This window comes from Diceros bicornis, chromosome 36 (assembly GCF_020826845.1).
Source record: "Diceros bicornis minor isolate mBicDic1 chromosome 36, mDicBic1.mat.cur, whole genome shotgun sequence".
NCBI lineage: Eukaryota > Metazoa > Chordata > Mammalia > Perissodactyla > Rhinocerotidae > Diceros > Diceros bicornis.
This window is the reverse complement of record NC_080775.1, coordinates 21250971-21270687: the sequence shown is the minus strand read 5'-3', so window position 1 is coordinate 21270687 and position 19717 is coordinate 21250971. Positions and strand designations below refer to the sequence as shown.

At 35.1% G+C, this 19717-nt stretch overlaps 1 protein-coding gene across 14 annotated transcripts in view; it reads right to left on the bottom strand.

The window, feature by feature from the left end:
- The window catches only part of MLLT10 (MLLT10 histone lysine methyltransferase DOT1L cofactor), a 269667-nt gene that overhangs the window by 187205 nt on the left and 62745 nt on the right, over positions 1–19717 (bottom strand). For 13 of the 14 annotated variants that reach the window (XR_009216985.1, XM_058532542.1, XM_058532546.1 and 10 more), the window contains one exon: positions 17029–17083. Coding sequence is in view for 12 of the 14 variants with exons in the window: in XM_058532542.1 (XP_058388525.1) it covers positions 17029–17083 (55 nt within the window). In the remaining 2 variants the exon portion in view is untranslated. Of the gene's footprint in view, positions 1–9723; positions 9810–17028; positions 17084–19717 lie in introns of those variants that run through there. The other variant, XM_058532548.1, reaches the window with a different exon arrangement.

The following is a 19717-nucleotide window of genomic DNA, read 5'->3' as shown; positions in this document are numbered from 1 at the left end:
ATATAAGTAACCAAAAGCAAACAAAAAACCGAAACAAACAAAAACTATAGCTATCAATATCATTAATGGTGAAATGCTCAACTTAATACCTTTGAAGTAGAGAATTAAGAATGCCCGCTATCACTTTTATTTAATGTTGTGCTGTTAAGTCCTGGCCAATGTAGTAAGGCAAAAAAAATAAGGGCATACAGATTTATTTTTACTGTGATTTTTTTAAAAGCATATAACATAAAATTCACTACCTTAACCATCTTTCAGTGTACAGTGCAGTAGAGTTAAGTATATCCACATTGTTGTGAAACAGCTCTCCACAACCTTTTCTCTTGCAAATCTGAAACTCTATAGCCAGTGAACAATCACTCCCTTTTTGCCTCTCCTCTCAAGCCCTGGTAACCACCCTTATACTTTCTGTCTCTGTGAATTTGACTATCCTAAGTATCTCATATGAGCGGAATCATACAGTATTTGTCCTCTTGTGACTGACTTATTTCACTTAACATAATGTCCTCAAGGGTCAACCATGTTGTGGCATATTGCAGAATTTCCTTCCTTTTTAAGGCTGAATTAATATTCCATTGTACATATATTTCACATTTTGCTTACCCATTCATCCACCGATAGACATTTGGGTTGCTTACACTTCTTGGCTATTGTGAATAGTGCTGCTATGAGCATGGGAGTGCAAATACTTCTTGGAGATCCTGCTTTCAATTCTTTTTGATATACACCCAGAAGTAGAATCTAGTAGTTCTTTCTTAATTTTTTCAGGAAGCTCCATACTGTTTTCCATAACGGTTACACCATTTTACAATCCTACCAACAGTGCACAAGGGTTCCAATTTCTCCACAGCCTCACCAACAGATTATTTTCTGGGTGTTTTCATTTTACAGTAGCCATTCTATAACGGGTGTGCAGTGATCTCATTGTGGACTTGATTTGCACTTCAATGATGATTAGTGATATTGAACATCTATCTTTATGCTTCTTGGCCATCTGTATATCATCTTTGGAGAAATGTCTATTCATGTTCTTTGCCCATTTTTAAATCGGGTTATTTGATATTTTTATTGTTGAGTTTATATATTCTGAATATTAACCCCTTATCAGATAAATTATTTGCAAATATTTTCTCCCACTTCATTATCTTTTCAATCTGTTGATTGGGTCCTCTGATGTACAAGTTTGTAAGTTTGGTGTGGTCTCACTTGTCTATTTTTGCCTTGTTTGTTTGTCTGTTTGCCTGTGTGTTTAGTCTCATACCTGAGAAATCATTGCCAAGTCAAAGTTATGAAGCTTTTCCCCTATGTTTTCTTCTAGAAATTTTATAGTTTTGGGTCTTACATGCCTAATTCTTTATTCTATTTTGAGTTCATTTTTGTATATGGTATAAGATAAGGGTTCAACTTCATTTTTAGCATGTGGATATCTAATTTTGCCAACACCATTTGTTGAAGAGACTGTTCTTTCCTCATTGAGTGGTCTTGGCATTCTTGTCAAAGATCATTTGACCATTGGGCTTTCTATTCTATTCCACTGGTCTATCTGTCTTTATGCCAGTACCACACTTGTTTTGATTACTGTGGCTTTGCAATATGATTTAAAATCTGGAAGTGAGAGTCCTCCAACTTTGTCATTCATTTTCAAAACTGGTTTAGCTATTCGGGGTCCCTTGAGATTCCATATGAATTTTAGAATAAATTTTTCCATTTGTGCAAAAAATGCTATCCAGATTTTGATAGGGATTGCGTTCAATCTGCAGAACACTTTTGAGTACTATGGACACAGGATATCTTTCCATTTATTTGTGTCTTCTTTAATTTCCTTCAGCAAGATTTTGTCATTTTCAGTGTACACGTCTTTCCCTCCTTGATTAGGTTTTTTCCTAAGTATTTTATTATTTTTTATGCCTTTGTAAAATGAATTACCTTCTTAATTTCCTTTTTGAATTATTCATTGTTACTGTATAAAAACACAACTAATTTTTACACATTGATTTTGTATCCTGCAACTTTGCTGAATTTGTGTTCTACTGCTAACAGAATTTTTGTGGAATCTTGAGGGTTGTCTACATGTACGATCATGTCATCTGCAAACAGATAATTTCACTTTTTTTCCAAATGGGATGCCATCTACTTCTTTTTCTTGCCTAATTACTCTGGCTATACTCCAATACTCCAATACTATGGTGAATCGAAGTGAGGAGAGCAAACATCCTTGCCTTGTTCCCTATCTTAGAGGAAAAGTTGGTCTTTCACTATTGAGTTATGGTATTAGCTGTAGGCTTTTCATATATGGCTTTGTTGAGGTAGTTTCCTTTTATTTCTAGTTTTTTAAGTGTATTTATCATGAAACAGTGTTGAATTTTGTCAAATGTTTTTTCTGCATCAATGAACATGATCACATGGGTTTTATCCTTCATTCTGTTAACATGGTGTCACATTGGTTGACTTTCGTATGTTGATCCATTCTTACATCCCAGGAATAAATCCCACTTGGTCATTGTATATGATTGTTTTAATGTGCTGTTGAATTCAGTTCACCAGTATTTTGTTGAGGATTTTTACATCAATATTTATCAGGGATATTCGTCTGTAGTTTTCTTTTCTTCCTGTAATGTATTTGTCTGGCTTTTGGTATGAGAGTAATGCTGGCCTTACAAAATGAGCTTGCAAGTGTTCCCTCCTCATCAATTTTTGGAAAAGTTTCCAGAGGATCAATTCTCCGATGAAGACATTTGATCCTGGACTTTTCTTGGTTGCGAGCTTTTTGAATACTGATTCAACCTCCTTACTAGTTATTGGTCGTTCAGATTTTCTATTTCTTCATGACACACTCTTGGTAGGCTGAGCGTTTCTACGAATTTATCCATTTCTTCCAAGTTATTCAAGTGTCATTAAATAAATTGTTCACGGTATTCTCTAATAATCCTTTTTATTTCTGTGGCATCAGTTGTAATGTCTCTCTTTTCCTTTTCCAATTTTAATCATTTGAGTCCTTTTTTTTCCTTAGCTAATCAAGCTGTCAATTTTGTTAATTTTTTCAAAAAACCAACTCAATTTCATTAATCTTTGTCTATTGTTTTCCTATTCTCTATTTCATTTATCTCTGCTCTAATCTTTATTATTTCCTTCCTTCTGCTTACTTTGTGTTTAATTTGTTTTTCTTTTTCTATTTTCTTAAGGTGTTAAGTTAGGTTGTTTGATATCTTCATGTCATATCCAAGAAAAGGGTAAAAGGTACAAAAAAGGGAAGAAACATTACAGGACTAATTATGGAAGGGTTGGCAGGGGAAGGTTTACATAGTTCTGCAGATTACTGGAAAGATGGAGCTGCCATTAATTCAAATAGGCAGGGCAAGAATAGTAGAATGAGAAGGTGTGGAGTTCAGATGTCCATGTTAAGTTTAAGGTACCTAGCACACAAAAAGATGATGCATAAGCAACTAGATATAAATGTGTCCAGAGTTGTGAAGACAAAGAAAGGTTGGAGATATACATTTGGGAGCTATCAAGGTATACCACACATGTTACTTAAAGCCATGATACTCACTAAGTTCATTCTGGAAATAAGTGTACAAGGCCTACACTCTGGAGCACTCCAATATTTAGAGGTCGTCTGCAAGAGGAGAATCCAGTATAATAGAGAAGGGACAGTCAATAAGGCTATAGGAAAAAAAGAGTGGTGTCCCAGCAGCAAAATGAAATAGGTGTTCAAGAAAGAAAGAATGATCAACTGTGTCAACTACTGCTAAAAGATCAAGTAACATTAGAATTGAGAGCTGGTTCAGCCATGTAGAGGTCACTGAGTAATTTAACAAGAACTAGTTTTGGTGGCATGGTGGGGAAAACCCTGACTGGAGTAAACTCAAGTGTGAAAGAGATGAATATATAAGGAATGAAATAAAACTGTCATTTATAGATATTATCATTGTCTACATAGAAAATCCAAAAGAATTTATGGACAAAATATTAGAAATAATAGAAGCATTTGTCAAGGTGACTTGATTGAAGATCAAAAGACAAAAATTAACAGAACTTCTAAACACCAAGAATAATCTATTAAAAATACAAAAAAAATTATAAAGTGTCTAGGAATAAGTATTAAAAAATATGAAAGACCTCTACATAGGTAATTATAAAACTTTTCCTCAAGACCACCAAAGAAAACACAAATAAATGGAGAAATATCTCATAGCCATGGATGAGATGGCTTAATAATGTAAAAAAAGTCAATTATCCAAAAATTAGTCTAAAAATTTAATGTAATTCCAATTTCAACAGCGTTTGTATAGAATACAATCAGTTCTATTTCATGTTTCTTTTCATCTTATTTTTAACTAAAACTTTAATATAGAGCTTACTATGTATAGGCCTTGTTCTACAACTTCATAAATATTAACTCATTTAACTCTCATAATAGCCCAATACAGTATATACTATTATTAAACCCATTTTATAGATGAGAAAACTGAAGCAGAAAATTATGATTCTAAAATTTATATCTAAGAACAATGTTCCAAGAATACTCACATCCTGTCTGAAAAATAACAAAGGAGCTCTTATGCTCCCAGACATAGAAGATTACTATAAAACTAACTTTCAACACAGCAGCCAACAGAGATCATATTAAAACCTTAGTTTCATGAAGTCACCCCTCTGCTCAAAACATCCCAATGGTTTAGCAACTCATTCTTTGTAAACACTGTTATTATAATGATTTCTCGAATCCTATAGGAGCTGTGCCCATCCATCTTCCAATTTGTCAATCTCAGGTCTCTCTTCAAATATTATCTCTTCAGTAGAGTCTTCCCCAATCACTCTACTTAAAATCTCACATAACACACTCCAGAGTTCGGTATGTATCCTCTTCTTTCTTTTTTCTCCGTAATACGTGACATACTATATATTTTACTTACTTCTCTCATTTATCGTCCATCTTTCCTCACCATAATGTAAGCCCTGTAAGGGCATGGATTTTTGGTCTGTTTTGTTCACTGCTGTATCTAGAACACTGCCTGCACATAGGAGGCACACAACAAATGTATTGTTGAAAGAATGTCAATTTTCCCCAAGCTAATCTATAAATTTAAGACAATCATAAAAATACCAAAGAGATGTTTAAAAACCAAATAGCCTGATAATATCATCAGTGGTGTCATGTGGATTTTTTGTACCCTCTGACATGATGTGATGAGAAGAGGACTTTATCTCTATGGTATTCTTTCCAAAAACCCATAAACCCAATCTAATAATGAGAAAACTATCAGACAAACCCAGATTGAGAGACATTCAACAGGTACCTGGCCAGTATTCCTCAAGACTGTCAAGGTCATGAAAAACAAGAAAAGACTGAGAAACTTACAGACCAGAGTAGACCGGGAGACATGGCAAGTAAATGCAAAAGGACATTAATAAAAAAACTGGTGAAATCCAAAAAAATTTTTAAAAAGTGTAGCATTCAGTTAATAGTAATGTACCAGCAGCAGTCTCTTAATTTTGTCAGATATACTACACTACTAATGTAAAAAGTTAATAATGGGATAAACTGGGTAAAAGGGTACACAGGAACTCTCTGTACCATCTTTGCAACTTTTCTGTACATCTACAATTATTCCAAAACAAAAAGTTAAACAAACTGATTTAAAAGTTTCTTAAGGGGCCGGCCCGCTGGTGTAGCAGTTAAGTTCACACGCTCCACTTCGGTGGCCCGGGGTTTGCCAGTTCAGATCCTGGGCGTGGACCTACTCACCGCTCATCAAGCCATGCTGAGGCGGTGTCCCATACAGAAGAACTATAACTTTACAACTATGATACACAACTATGTACTGGGGTTTTGAGGAGAAATAAGAAAAAAAAAAAGGAAGATTGGCAACAGATGTTAGTGCAGGGCCAATCTTCCTCAAAAAATAAATAAAAAATAAAAGATTCTTAAAGAAAAATTACATAATCAAGAAGAACCAAGAATACATACCACTAGTACTCAAAAGAAATTAAAAAAAAAAAAAAAAGAGGACAAGGGGAGAGGGGAAAAGGAGAGGAGAAAGATAATAACGAAGGATATGATATCATAAAACTAAAATAATGAAACGTGTAGTACTGGCCCATGAAAAGACACATCACTAAATAGAATATAAAGTCTAGAAATAAAGCCAACTCACATGTGAATTTAGTGTACCATCATTTGAATCAACTCAGGAAAATGGATTATTCCAAATAGATATTTGGAACAAATGGACAGTCATCTAGAAAAAAAATAAATAGCTCCATACCTCATACCTTACGCTAAAATAAATTCTGGATGGATCAATAATCTAAATTTTTTAAAAGCCATCTACTAGAGGAAACCTTAGGAAAATTTTCAAATAATCCTGGTGTACAAATAGCCCTTCTAAGTATGCTGCAAATTGAGGAAATTACTTAAAAAATTAACAAATATGATTGCATAAAAATTAATTTCTGTATAGCCCAAAGCAAAAATCAAAACACAACCAACCATCTGGCAGGAAATAAATCTGCAATTCATACCACTGACAAAGGACTAATTTCCCTAATACAACAAGAGCTCTTACACATCAATCCAAGAACGTGCCATGAGGAATGTACCAAGCAGAAAATAAGGTAAGAATATGAATGAATATGAATACTTCACATAAAGGAAATACACATAGCTTTTCAACATATGAAAAGTTACTCACCTTCTCTAATAAGAGAAATGCAAATTAAAGCTATATTGACATAACTTTTACCTACCAGCTTAGCAAATATAAAAAGATCCTTAATACTGATGGATGCAAAGGGTTAAGGGCTGAGACTCTGAATCCCTCATTCAGGCTGTTGAGGAAAATATCTGATAGTTTAACAGTAGTTAAACATCAGATTTGCAACATCAACCATGAAGATAGATGAGGGTCCTGCAGGGTCTTATACTCATAATAACTTATCCAAGAAGGCTCTTTAGCCTGCTGTACTTGGTTGTCAGGAGTGTACATTGTATGACTTATAATTTATAGTCTACATTTACATTAAAATAGAAGAGCTGGCCACTTACAAATACAACGGCTATATGGCGAATAGGCATTTTTAAGCTGCGGGTCCCCAAACCTGACAGCTCCCCTGTGCTAATGTGACCTGCACTCACATGAGCTTCTTGTCAACCTTACAACCAAAACACTGGAGACACTGAAACCTGCATCAGAGTTTGGAGGTTTCTGTAATATTTCAACTGCGTATGCTTTTCCTTTATAACTATATTTGGTGTTGGATAAGTCAATCGTGACTTGTGAGTTTGACTGATAATCCAAAACTAAAACCCACTCAGGTGGTCATGCAACTGTGTTGAGGAAAGTATGATTAAAAAACAGACTCTTCAAGGGGGCCGGCCTGGTGGCATAGTGGTTAAGTTCGCACGCTGCGCTTCGGCAGCCCAGGGTTCGCCGGTTCGGATCCTGGGCATGGACCTACTCACTGCTCATCAAGCCATGCTGAGGCGGTGTCCCATATAGAGGAGCTACAACTCTACAACTATGATACACAACTATACACTGGGGCTTTGGGGAGAAAAAAGAAGAGGAAGATTGGCAACAGATGTTAGCACACAGCCAATCCTCCTCAAAAAAAAAACAGGCTCTTCTCATGCATTGTAAATAAAATGTGAATTAGTACAATCTCAATAGAAGGAAATTTGTCAGAATCCACTGAAATTACAGATGCCCATAGCCTCTGACCCAGCAATTCCACTTTTAGGAATTTTTGCCTCTAGATAATCACCCACGTACCTATGATTACATTGTACGTAGTTATTCACTGCAGTACTCTTTGTTTAAAAAAATAAATAAGACTGATAATAACTAAATGTCCATCAATAAGAGAATGGTTAAATAAATTATGGTTCATTTATACAATTCAATGTCATGCAGAGGTATCAGAGAAGGAGAGAGCTCTTCATTACTTATGTGCAATGATCTCCAAAATATATTATTAAACGAAGAAGCAATTCATAAAACACTATATCCCATGTTTGTTTAAAAAAAAAAAAAAAGTGTTTATGTATGCAGAAAATAACTCTGGATTGATAGCAAGAATGTGGCAGCCTCCCAGGAAGGTAACTACATGGCAAGGAGGTAGGAAAGGTAAGAGCTAAAAGCTGGTATTATATGCAATTTCCTACTGACATATACATTATTCAGCTATCTCACCATCATCTTAAATTCAACACATGAAAAGTGCATCTCAACATTCTTTATTCCCAAAACAACTCTCCATCCAACATTCTCTAACTCAGCTTAAGACCATATACATTGAGTTGTCCACACAGATTTCTGAGCAACTCCCCTCCCTCATCTCAGCCCACAACCATTAAGTCACATAATACTACTGTAGATATCTAGGATTTAAGCATGTTCAGTATCCATTCCCTCTTCTCACTAGAACACCACCTTTGAAGAGACTCTATCAGTTTCTGGTTCTAGTCACTCCAAAATGCTAGCTGCTCAAATTTTCCTTTAAGTTTGTGAGTTATGTCACATCGTTCCATATATTTCTTTTTGCTTAAGTTATCCAGAATCTGTTTCTGTTACTGGCAACCAAATAATATACCTGCATTTTGAAAACTGGCAAATAAAGGTTAAGAATGAAGCATTTGGAGCGATGGTGGACCTGTGCTGTCACAGAAACATTGGAAAATGGAGTGAAAACGTCAGAATCAACTTTGTCAGAATTCTGGAAAATAGTCAAAAGTTTACACCAACCAAATAAAACACTCAATAAAGAAAGAGGAAACTTATAAACAGTAAGAGTTTTGTGTCATTTTTATTTGCCCTTGCTCCACCCCTCCTTGCCTTGACAATGGTCTTGAAGACAGCATCCCATGTTCCTAGTCAAACTAGGAACTAGTTCCTAGTTGAACTCTGGTCCCTGGTTCCAGAAAAGGTAGAGCAGAACTTGTTCTCAAAAAATTGTGTTCTTAAGTTTTGACCTAACTGGGGGAGAAGGGGAGAGAGAGAACCTGAAGCACTGACTCAAGGCATTTGCCTTTGTTTCCCCTAATTTGGATCTTTCTCAGGGTGTTATAACTTTAAGAGGTTAAGTGTAATCCCCAGGATAACTACTAAAAGAAATATATAGAAAATGAAAAAAGAATCAAAACCTGTTACAAGGGACAAAGAAGAACATTATATATTGAAAAATGGGTCAAAACATCAAGAAGATATAACAATTATAAACATATATACACCAAACATCAGAGCTCCAAAATACATGAAGCAAAAACTAACAGAATTGAAGGGAGAATAGATAATTCTTCAGTAAGAAAGTTAGAAACTTCAATACCCAAGTTTCAATAACGGCTAGAATTTAGAAAATCAGTAAGGAAATAGAGAAATTGAATAACACTACAAACTGTCTAGGCGTAACAGACATATACTGCACTAAAAACAGCAAAATACACATTCTTCTCAAATACACATGAACATTCTCCAAGACAGAGCATAGGTTAGGCCACAAAACAAGTGTCAATAAATTTTAAAAGACCTGAACTCAGATCTTATCCAGCACCACAATGGAATGAAAACAGAAATCAACAACAGAAGGAAAATTGGAAAATTCACAAATACATGAAAATTAAACATTACAGTCTTAAATAACCAATGAGTCAAAGAAGAAATCACAATGGAAACTGGAAAAAACTTTAAGACAAATAGAAAAAAAAACAAAACCACAACATACCAAATTTCATGTGATACATAGAGAGCAGCATCCAGAGGTAAATTCATTCCTGTAAACATCTATGTTGAAAAAGAAGAAAGATGCTGGGGTGGGGTGGGGTAGAGTAGGCAGATAAGGGGATGATAGTTTAAAAATACAGGGTTTCTTTTTGAAATGACAAAAATGTTCAAAACTGACTGTGGCGGTTGCACATATCTGTAATATGGAGAAAACATAAATTGTACACTTTAAATGAGTGAAATATATGGTATATAAACTATATCCCGATAAAGCTGTTTTAAAAAAAATGAAGAACATCTCAAATCAATAAAATAACTATATACCTACCTTAAGGAGCTAAAAAAAAAAGCAAACTAAACCCAAAGCCAGCAGAAGGAAGGAAAGATTAAACATAAGAGTGGAGATAAAATAGAGAATAAAAACACAATAGGGACAATCAACAAAACCAAAAGTTCTTTGAAAAGATCAACAAAACTGACGAACTTTTAGACTGACTAAGAAAATCAAGACAAGACTCAAATTACTAAAATCAGAAACGAAAGTGGGGACATTACCACTGACCTTACAAAAATAAAAAGAATTGTAAGAGAATACTATGAACAACTGTACACCAACAAATTAGATAACCTATATGAAATGGACGAATTCCTAGAAACACACAAAACTAACAAAACTGACTCAAAAAGAGAAAATCTGAACAGAACTATAACAAGAGATTGAATACAATCAGTAAAGAAAAACCTCCCAACAAAGAAAAGCCTGGACCAGACGCCTTCACAAGTGAATTCTACCAAACATTTAAAGAAGCATTAATACAAATCCTTCTCAAACTCTCTCAAAAAATGAGTTAGCAACACTTCCTAACTCATTCTATGAGGCCAACATATTATCAAATGCCCCCAAAGCCAGACAAAACATAAGAAAACAAAATTACAGACCAATATCCCTTACAAATATAAATGTAAAAATTCTCAACAAAACACTAGTGTTATTAGTGTCCTAGAGCAGTCATTAAAAAATTACAACAAATTTGGTAGCTTAACAAAACAGAAATTTATTCTCTCACAGTTCTAAAGGCCAGAAGTCCGAAATCAACATGCTTCTCTCCTAACTTCTGGTGGTTCTGGCAATCCTTGGCATTTCTTGGTTTATAGCTAGATAACTCCAATCTCTACCTTAGTCTTCACATGGATCTTCACATGGCCATCTCCCCTGTCTCTGTGTCTTCTCCTATTGTCTTCTACAAGCTCATCTGTCATTGGATTTAGTGTCTACACTAGGCCAAAATGATCTCATTTGAGATCTTTACCTTAATTACATCTGCAAAGACCCTGATTCCAAATATGGTCATATTCTGAGGTTCTGGAGAGATGAATCTTTTGCAGGACAACATTCAACCCACTACAACTACCAAACCAAATACAGCAGCCTATTAAAAGGATTATATACCATGATCAAAAGGGATTTATGTCAGGAATGCAAAGGGAGTTCGACATAAGAAAATCAATCAATGTAATACATCACATTAATAGAACAAAGGACAAAAACCACATGATCATCCAATAGATAGAGAAAAAGCATTTGACAAAATTCAACACCTTTTCATAATAAAAACACTCAACAAAACAGGAAGAAAAGGGAACTTCCTTAACATTATAAAGGGCACTGATAAAGGGCATATGATAAAAACAAACTAGCAACATCTAACTCGATGAAAGACTAAAAGTTTTCCCCCTACGATCAGACAGAAGACAAGGATGTCCACTATTGCCACTTCTATTCAAACTTGTACTAGAAATTCTAGCTAAAGCAATTAGGCAAGAAAAATAAATAGAAGGCATCCAAATTGGAAAGGAAGAAGTAAAACTATTATTGTTCACAAATGACATAATCTTACACATAGAAAACCCTAAAGTACACACAAAAAATTATTAGAATAAACAAATTCTGCCAAGTCGCAAGGTACAAGATCAACACACAGGGGCCGGCCCGGTGGCATAGCGGTTAAGTTGGCGCGCTCTGTTTTGGCGGCCCGGGGTTTGCCAGTTCGGATTCTGGGCACAGACTTGTTCATCACTCATCAAGCCATGATGAGGTGGAGTCCCACATAGAGCAACTAGAATGATTTACAACTATCTACTGGGGCTTTGGGGAGGGGAAAAAAAGGAAAAAAGGAAGAGGATTGGCAACAGACGTTAGTTTAGAGCCAATCTTCCTAAAAAAAAGATCAACACACAGAATCAGTTGGATTTCTATACATTAACAATGAACAATCCAAACAGAAAATTAAAAAAACAATCCATTTGCATCCAAGAGAATAAAATATCCAGGTGAAATTTAACCAAGGAGATGAAAGACTTCTACACTTAAAACTACAAAACAGTGCCTGAAAGAAATTAGAGACATAAATAAATGGAAAGACATCCTGTGTTCATACAATGGAAAACTTAATGTTGTTAAGACAGCAATACTACCCAAAGCAATCTACAGATTCAATGCAACCCCTTATCAAAATTTCACTGGCCTTTTTTGCAGTCCTCTAATTCACATGAAATTGCAATAGAAGCTAAATAGCCAAAGCAATATTGAAAAAGAAGAATAAAATTGGAACACACACACTTCTCGGTTTCAAATTTATTTCCAAAACTATAATCATCAAAACAGTGTACACTGGCATAAGAATAGACATAAAGACCAATGGCATAGAATAGAATCCAGGAATAAACCCATGCATCTATGCCCAACTGATTTTCAACAAGGGTACCAAGATCATTCAATGGGGAAAGAATAGTCTCTTCAACAAATGGTGCTGGGACATCTGGATATCCACATGCAAAAAAATGAAGTTGGACCCCTAACTCACATCATATGCAAAAATTAACTCAAAATGGATCAACAATCTAAAAAGAGCTAAAAACATAAAACTCTTAGAAGAAAAAATGGGTACAAAGCTTTATGACATTAGATAATAATGGATTCTTAGATATGACACCAAACACACCACCAACAAAAGAAAAATTAGATAAATTGGACCTCATCAAATTAAAAACTACTGTGAATCAAAGGACATTATTAAGAAAATGAAAAGACAACCTATAGAGTGGGAGAAAAGATTTGCAAGTCATATATCTGATAGGTGTCTAGTATTGAGAAGACAGAAAGAACCCTTACAGCTCAACAACAAAAAGACAAACAACCCAATTACAAAACGAACAAAGAATATGAATAGACATTTCTCCAAAGAAGTACAAATGCCCAACAAGCACATGAAAAAATACTCAAGATCATTCATCATTAGGGAAATGTAAATCAAAACCACAATGAGGTACCACTTCATACCTCCTAGGATAGCTATAATCAAAAAATTCAAAAAAATATTAAGTGTTGTTGAGAATGAGAAGGAACTGGATCCCTCATACACTGCTTGTGGGAACGTAAAAAGGGAACGTAAAAATGGTTCAGCAACTGTAGAAAACAATTTGATGGTTCCTCAAAAAGTTAAACACAGAATCACAATATGACCCATCAATGCCACTCCTAGTATATACCCCAAAAAATTGAAAAGAGGGACTAAAACAGATTCTTGTACACCAGTGTTGATAGCAGCACTATGCACAATAGCCAAAAGGTAGAAACAACCAAAATGTCCTTCAACAAATGAAAGGATAAACCAAACGCGGTGCATATATATACACACACCCACACACACACACATACATAAACACAATAGAATATTTTTCAGCCATAAAGAGGAATGAAGTACTAATACAGACTGCAACACTGATGAACCTGAAAAACATTACGCTACGTGAAAGAAGCCACACTCTGTATGATTATAGTTATGTATAATATCCAGAATAGGTAAATCTATAGAGACAAAAAGCAGACTGATAGTTGCCAGGGACTGGCGCAGGAAGAGTGGAATGTGGAGTTTCTGCTTAAGAAAGGGTGTTTTCTTTTAGGGTGATAAAATGTTCTGGAAATTGACAGAGGTTGTAGTTACACAACATCATGAAAGTATTAAACGCCACTGAATTATATACCTTAAGATGGCTAATTTTATGCTATATGAATTTTACCTCAATTTTAAGAAAAAAGAATAAATTTATCCTGTCCTTCCTTCACACACTGCACTTCAGGGTAACAAAACAGTTGATGAGAAAAAAATTCCTTCTAAAAAATTATAGAAGTAATCCTGCTAATATAAAGTAATGATAGATTATGACAATTTATTCAACCTCTGTTTAATAAAATAATGGATCTAGATACTGGTTGACAGCTACTAACATCACACGCATAAATAACCAAATATCATATGCCTCCTAAAGGAAGTATACAACACCACGAAGTATTCTTGCCTGATCCCACAATAAACTGAACATGATCAACCTTCTGAATACATCTAACTACTAATGTATGGAAAATACATGGAACAAAGTAACATGTTAAAACACACACACACACACACATATATACCACCTAATAAGATGCTATCAACAAAATCTACTGTGGGAAGGAAACTCTACAGGACCAATGACACAAATTTTTCCATAAGTAAATTGACAAGGAAAAAAAGGGGGGAAAGAGATTACAAAGAGACCTAAGAGACATACCAAGCAATTGGAAATGTATGCACCTTATTTGGATCCAGCTTATGGACTTTATTTGGATACTGATTCAATCAACTACAAAAGAAAACATTTAGGAGACAATTAGGAAAATTTGAAAAATGACTGGATATTTGATGGTTTTTAAAAATCCTTGTCAATTTTTTTAGGTGTGATACTATATTGTGCATTTTTTAAATATCCAGATATGTGAGAGATGCTCACAGAATTCAAAATAATCAGAAGAATGGGATAGGAATGGGTATTGATGAAAGAAGACTGGCTATGACTTGATCAGTGTTAAAGCTAGGTACCTAGAGATTCTCTCTACTTTTACGTATGCTTGAAATTTTTCCATAATAAAAGCATTTTCTAAAAATAGCCTAATATATGAGGGGCTCCTATGAAAGCACCAACAAATCAAAAAGAAAAAGATCAACGACCAAACAGAAAAAGCACATGAACAGACCACAAAAGAGAAAATACAAATTGCTCTTAAGAATATGTAAAGATGCTCAGCTTCACTCAGAATAAGAAAAATGCAAAATAACTGCTCTGAGATACTAATTTTCACCTACTGGATTATCAGAGATATGGAGAATAGCTTTTTCATTCATTGCTGCTGGGAACATAAATTTGTACAATCACCAGTGAGAATAATTTGGGAATATCTATCAAAATTAATTGCAAAATCCCTTTGACCCAACATTTCCACTTCAGGGAATTAATAATCCTACAGATGAGCGTGAATACAAGCCAAATAACATATATATAAGCATTAGTCATAAATGCAAAAGACAAGAAAAGTCCATCAACAGGTGACTGATTACACAACATATGGTTAAAAAAAAAAGTTCTATACTGGTAATAGACAAATTGTTAAGTGAAAAAAATTAAGATGCAAGAGAGCATGTATAATATTCATCCATTTGTATTAACAATTGGAGGAGAAAATATTCGTCTATTCGTATTTATTTCTATATGCAAAAAAAACCTAGGATACGCAAAAAAGTAATAACAGCAATTATGCTGATAGCAGGAAAGTTGTTGAGAAACTGAGAAGATGGTAAACAGAAGTAGGAGGGAGGATTTTAATATTTTTTAAAATTTTGGACAATGTGACTGCATACTATAGTTTAAACATTAAATTTAAAATATAATTTTATTTATTTTTTTTTTCCCCCCAAAGCCCCAGTAGATAGTTGTATGTCATAGCTGCACATCCTTCTAGTTGCTGTATGTGGGATGCGGCCTCAGCATGGCCGGAGAAGCAGTGAGTCAGTGCACGCCCGGGATCCAAACCTGGGCCACCAGCAGCGGAGCACGCGCACCTAACCGCTAAGCCACGGGGCCAGCCCTAAATTTAAAATATAGCAAAAATATTGTATTTTTCCCTTTTATTTACTCGTGCCACTACTCTATTCTATGCCAGAAATACTTTCGAGTTGGCTCCCAAAATTGAAGAGTATACTAATAGTAATTATATCTCTACTATTTTTTTGTGTGTGTGAGGAAGATCAGCCCTGAGCTAACATCCATGCCAATCCTTCCTCTTTTTTTTTTTTGCTGAGAAAGACCGGCCCTGAGCCAACACCTATTGCCAATCCTCCCCTTTTTTTGGTTTCCTTTTTCTCCCCAAAGCCCCAGTAGATAGTTGTATGTCATAGTTGCACATCCTTCTAGTTGCTGTATGTGGGACGCCGCCTCAGCATGGCTGGACAAGCGGTGTGTTGGTGCGTGCCCGGGGTCCGAACCCGGGCCGCCAGTAGCGGAGCACACGCACTTAACTGCTAAGCCACGGGAACGGCCCCTATCTCTACTTTTTTAAGTTTCTTCATCAGTTACTTAATTTTCACAGTATGCCACAGTTTAATAAATTCGTGTCTACATATTGAAAAATGGTACTGAGCTATAAAGAAACATGGATTTCTCTGAGGAAGGTAACCAGAAGTGGAGATGAAAATGAGAAATATATACACAAGGCTTCTCAGGAAAGCACACCAAAATTTAGCCACAAAAGTCAGCATTTCTTTATACTCAAGCAACACAGATCCTCAGGGTGTTAAAATTAACATTCATTAGAAATATCATCTAACAATACACTAAAGAGAGGAAAAAAAAATCTAAAACACAGATTTTAGCTCTAACCAAAAAGAATAGAAAAGTGGCTTATTTTCCTAAAAATAATTTCTAATATATGAAATTGTATCCATAAAAGGAAATCAAGATTTTAATTAGAAGTACGTTGGGCCGGCCCCGTGGCTTAGCAGTTAGATGCGCGCGCTACGCTGCTGGCGGCCCGGGTTCGGATCCCGGGTGCGCACTGACGCACCATTTCTCTGGCCATGCTGGGGCCGCGTCCCACATACACCAACTAGGATATGCAACTGTGATGTACAACTATCTGCTGGGGCTTTGGGGGAAAAAAATAAATGAATAAAATTAAAAAAAAAAAAAAAAAAGAAGTACGTGGATCATTCTGCATTAAAAAAAAAACAATGCTTAAGTTTGTCCACAAAGTTGATAAATTGTATTTCAATAAAAAATGATTAATAAATTACATCCACTACTGTTAAAAATATTTGTTAAAAAAATTTGTAAAAATAAAAACACTAATTTGACATAGTATGAACTAACAGATATTTAAAATACTACTCCAGTTTTCAATAAAAATCTTTTAAAAAATCTCTGCACTTACCCCCATTATCTGTTCTTTTTAAAGCTCCATCCTTATGAGGACATAGTTCACATCTCTATAAAAAAAAAAAGGGAAACAGATTTTTCAGATTACCGAAGTATAACATCTTCCCTGTAACTTCAAAACTATCAAAAATGTGGGAGCAGCATTTGTACTAGTCGCCACCAAGAGTATTTCAGAACATTCCTCACGAAGTAATTCTCCTTGACATGTAATCTTCCTCAGAACATCAGATAACAACTTTAAAAAAGTAAATTTTACTTAACTTTTAAATTCCTGCCACAATTTTTTTTAACATTACATTAATAAAAACAAAAAGATTCTCTCAACAGAGGACTGATACCCGGTTTTTAACATTTGCCTCTATCTCGTTCCTTTCTGTCTAAGCTCAGCTAGGATTATTGTAGTCAGTTAAGTCTGGTTTCTCCTAAAGTAAAGAGCCAAACTCACGAATTCAGAAATTTGATTTAAGTGGAAAGCGTGATCTCACATGTGCTGACCTGCCTTTGGAAGGAAGGAACTGCTCTAATTATTCTTGTTCCTCTTACCATTCACACACAATGGTACTCAAAAGTTATTATGGATTCCTCTCCCTACTATCCCTGCATTTTAAAACCAAAAATAAACATAACACTTCTTTTCACTATTGACAAGAGGATATAATTATAAAAATAATAAACAGTAAGTTTCAATGGCACTGTCTTACTATGAAGAATATGTTCCTGGACGTCACATTTGAGTATTTATCATTTGTACCCTACCTTGTTCCCCAAAGAAGTTTTGCAGCATATAACATAGTAATATAAACAAATTACAAAGGAAAATAAGAGCAGGAAATTAAGACAAAATAGTGAATAAACACACAAAATGTAAGCCATGAGATCCTATATTTGTTGTCTTCCAGTATTTTACTCTCTTGATTTTCCTCTTATCTCGCTGGCAGCACCTTTCTGATCACCTTATCCAACTTTTAAATGGGGTAGTTCCTCAGGGCTCTGGCTTAAGACGCCTTCTCATTTCATGTTAAACACTGAGCAATCTCATTCATTTCCTATATATCTATTACCAACTAAATTCCTAGGATATGCCAGTGACTCCCAAATTTTACCTGCTATTCAGATCTGTCCTTGGATCCATATATAAAGCTTCCCACAATACACAGGCACTTTAAGCTCTGTCCAAAATCTATGACACTAGCTCTTCCTGCGGTTTCCCCTATCTTTGCAATGATACTCTCAACCACATATTGCCCCCCAAGACACCTAAACATAATCTTTTGACAGCTTTACCCTATTCCCTAACCTGACATTTAATCAATCACCACATTTTGCCCATTTCTCCTAAATACTCATGAGATTTGACCTCTCCCTATCCACACTACTATTAGCCAACTGCAAGCCAACATCAACTTTCATGAGGACCACTTCAGTGACCCCCCTACTAAATAGTCTCCCCATATTCACTCTTGCCTGACCCCCACCAATTTACAGAGTGAACTTCAAAAATACAAGTCCAAATGTATCTCTGGCCCTCTCACACCCCTTCAATGGTTTCCCTATGTGATCTACTCCCTCCTTACCTCCACGACCTTCTCTCTTTTCCATATCTTACTGTCTGGGTAATAGTGGCTTCTCTTCTTTCAATTCTGTAAATATGCCAAAGCTTGTTGCTGCTTCAAAGCCTTTAAATGTGTTGTTTTTACTCTACCTAGAATACTGTCCTTCACCCTGACCCTCTTGCACAGCTGGATAAACTTCTATTCATCCCTCAGGTCCTTGCTTCAAGTCACTTCCTTAAGAGACGATTTCTCTGAATCCCCACGTTAGGTTAGGTGTCATATTATAAATTGACTGTACTTGCCTTCTTGTCATATATTGGAATCACAATTAGTTATTTATGCAATTATGTTTATCTCCTCTGCTAGATTATAAGCTCCACTTCATGGCTATAGCCCTAGCATCTATCACCATCTCCAGACAGTAACTCAAAAAATATATGATGGATAGATGGAAGGAGCAAAAACACAAGCACACGTGCTAATGGCAGGCAATAATTTGGTTCTAAGCTATACAGCAACCTCTCTCACAGATGGAAACACTATTAGTTGGGTGATTTACCCTGTGGGAAAGAAACAGGTGCTTGTGGAAGTATGACTAAATATAATATAACCAGAGATAGATTATTCTTCGGGATAATTAAGTGTTAAGAATAATTGTTTAACAACTGGAGAAGAGAAAATTCAGATTAGACCCTTAAACTTTACTGATCACTAATATAAATTTGAAATGTCTGAAAACAGTTTCAACACAAAAATACTCAAATCTACGGAATTAACTTCTATAAAGAAAAACATTAAAATAGGCAATTCAAAAAAGATTTTTAAAATACTTTTTAATTAAAGAAAAGTAGATAGACGTAACAAATGTACGAGAAAACATTTAGCCTCACTTGTATCCAAAGAAATATTAATATAAAAACCACAAAGAAATAATAGGCATTTTTGCCCACTAAATTAGTAAAGCTTTTCTTAAAAGATAATTCCTAATGTTCAGAGTGCAGTGAACATTTATTTTCATATATTGCTGATGGCACTACAATACAATTCTTTTGGAGAGTAATTTAGCAATGATTCAAGAAAAATACTAAGTCAATTACTTCACTTCTAGAGAGCCAAAGGAAATAATATAAT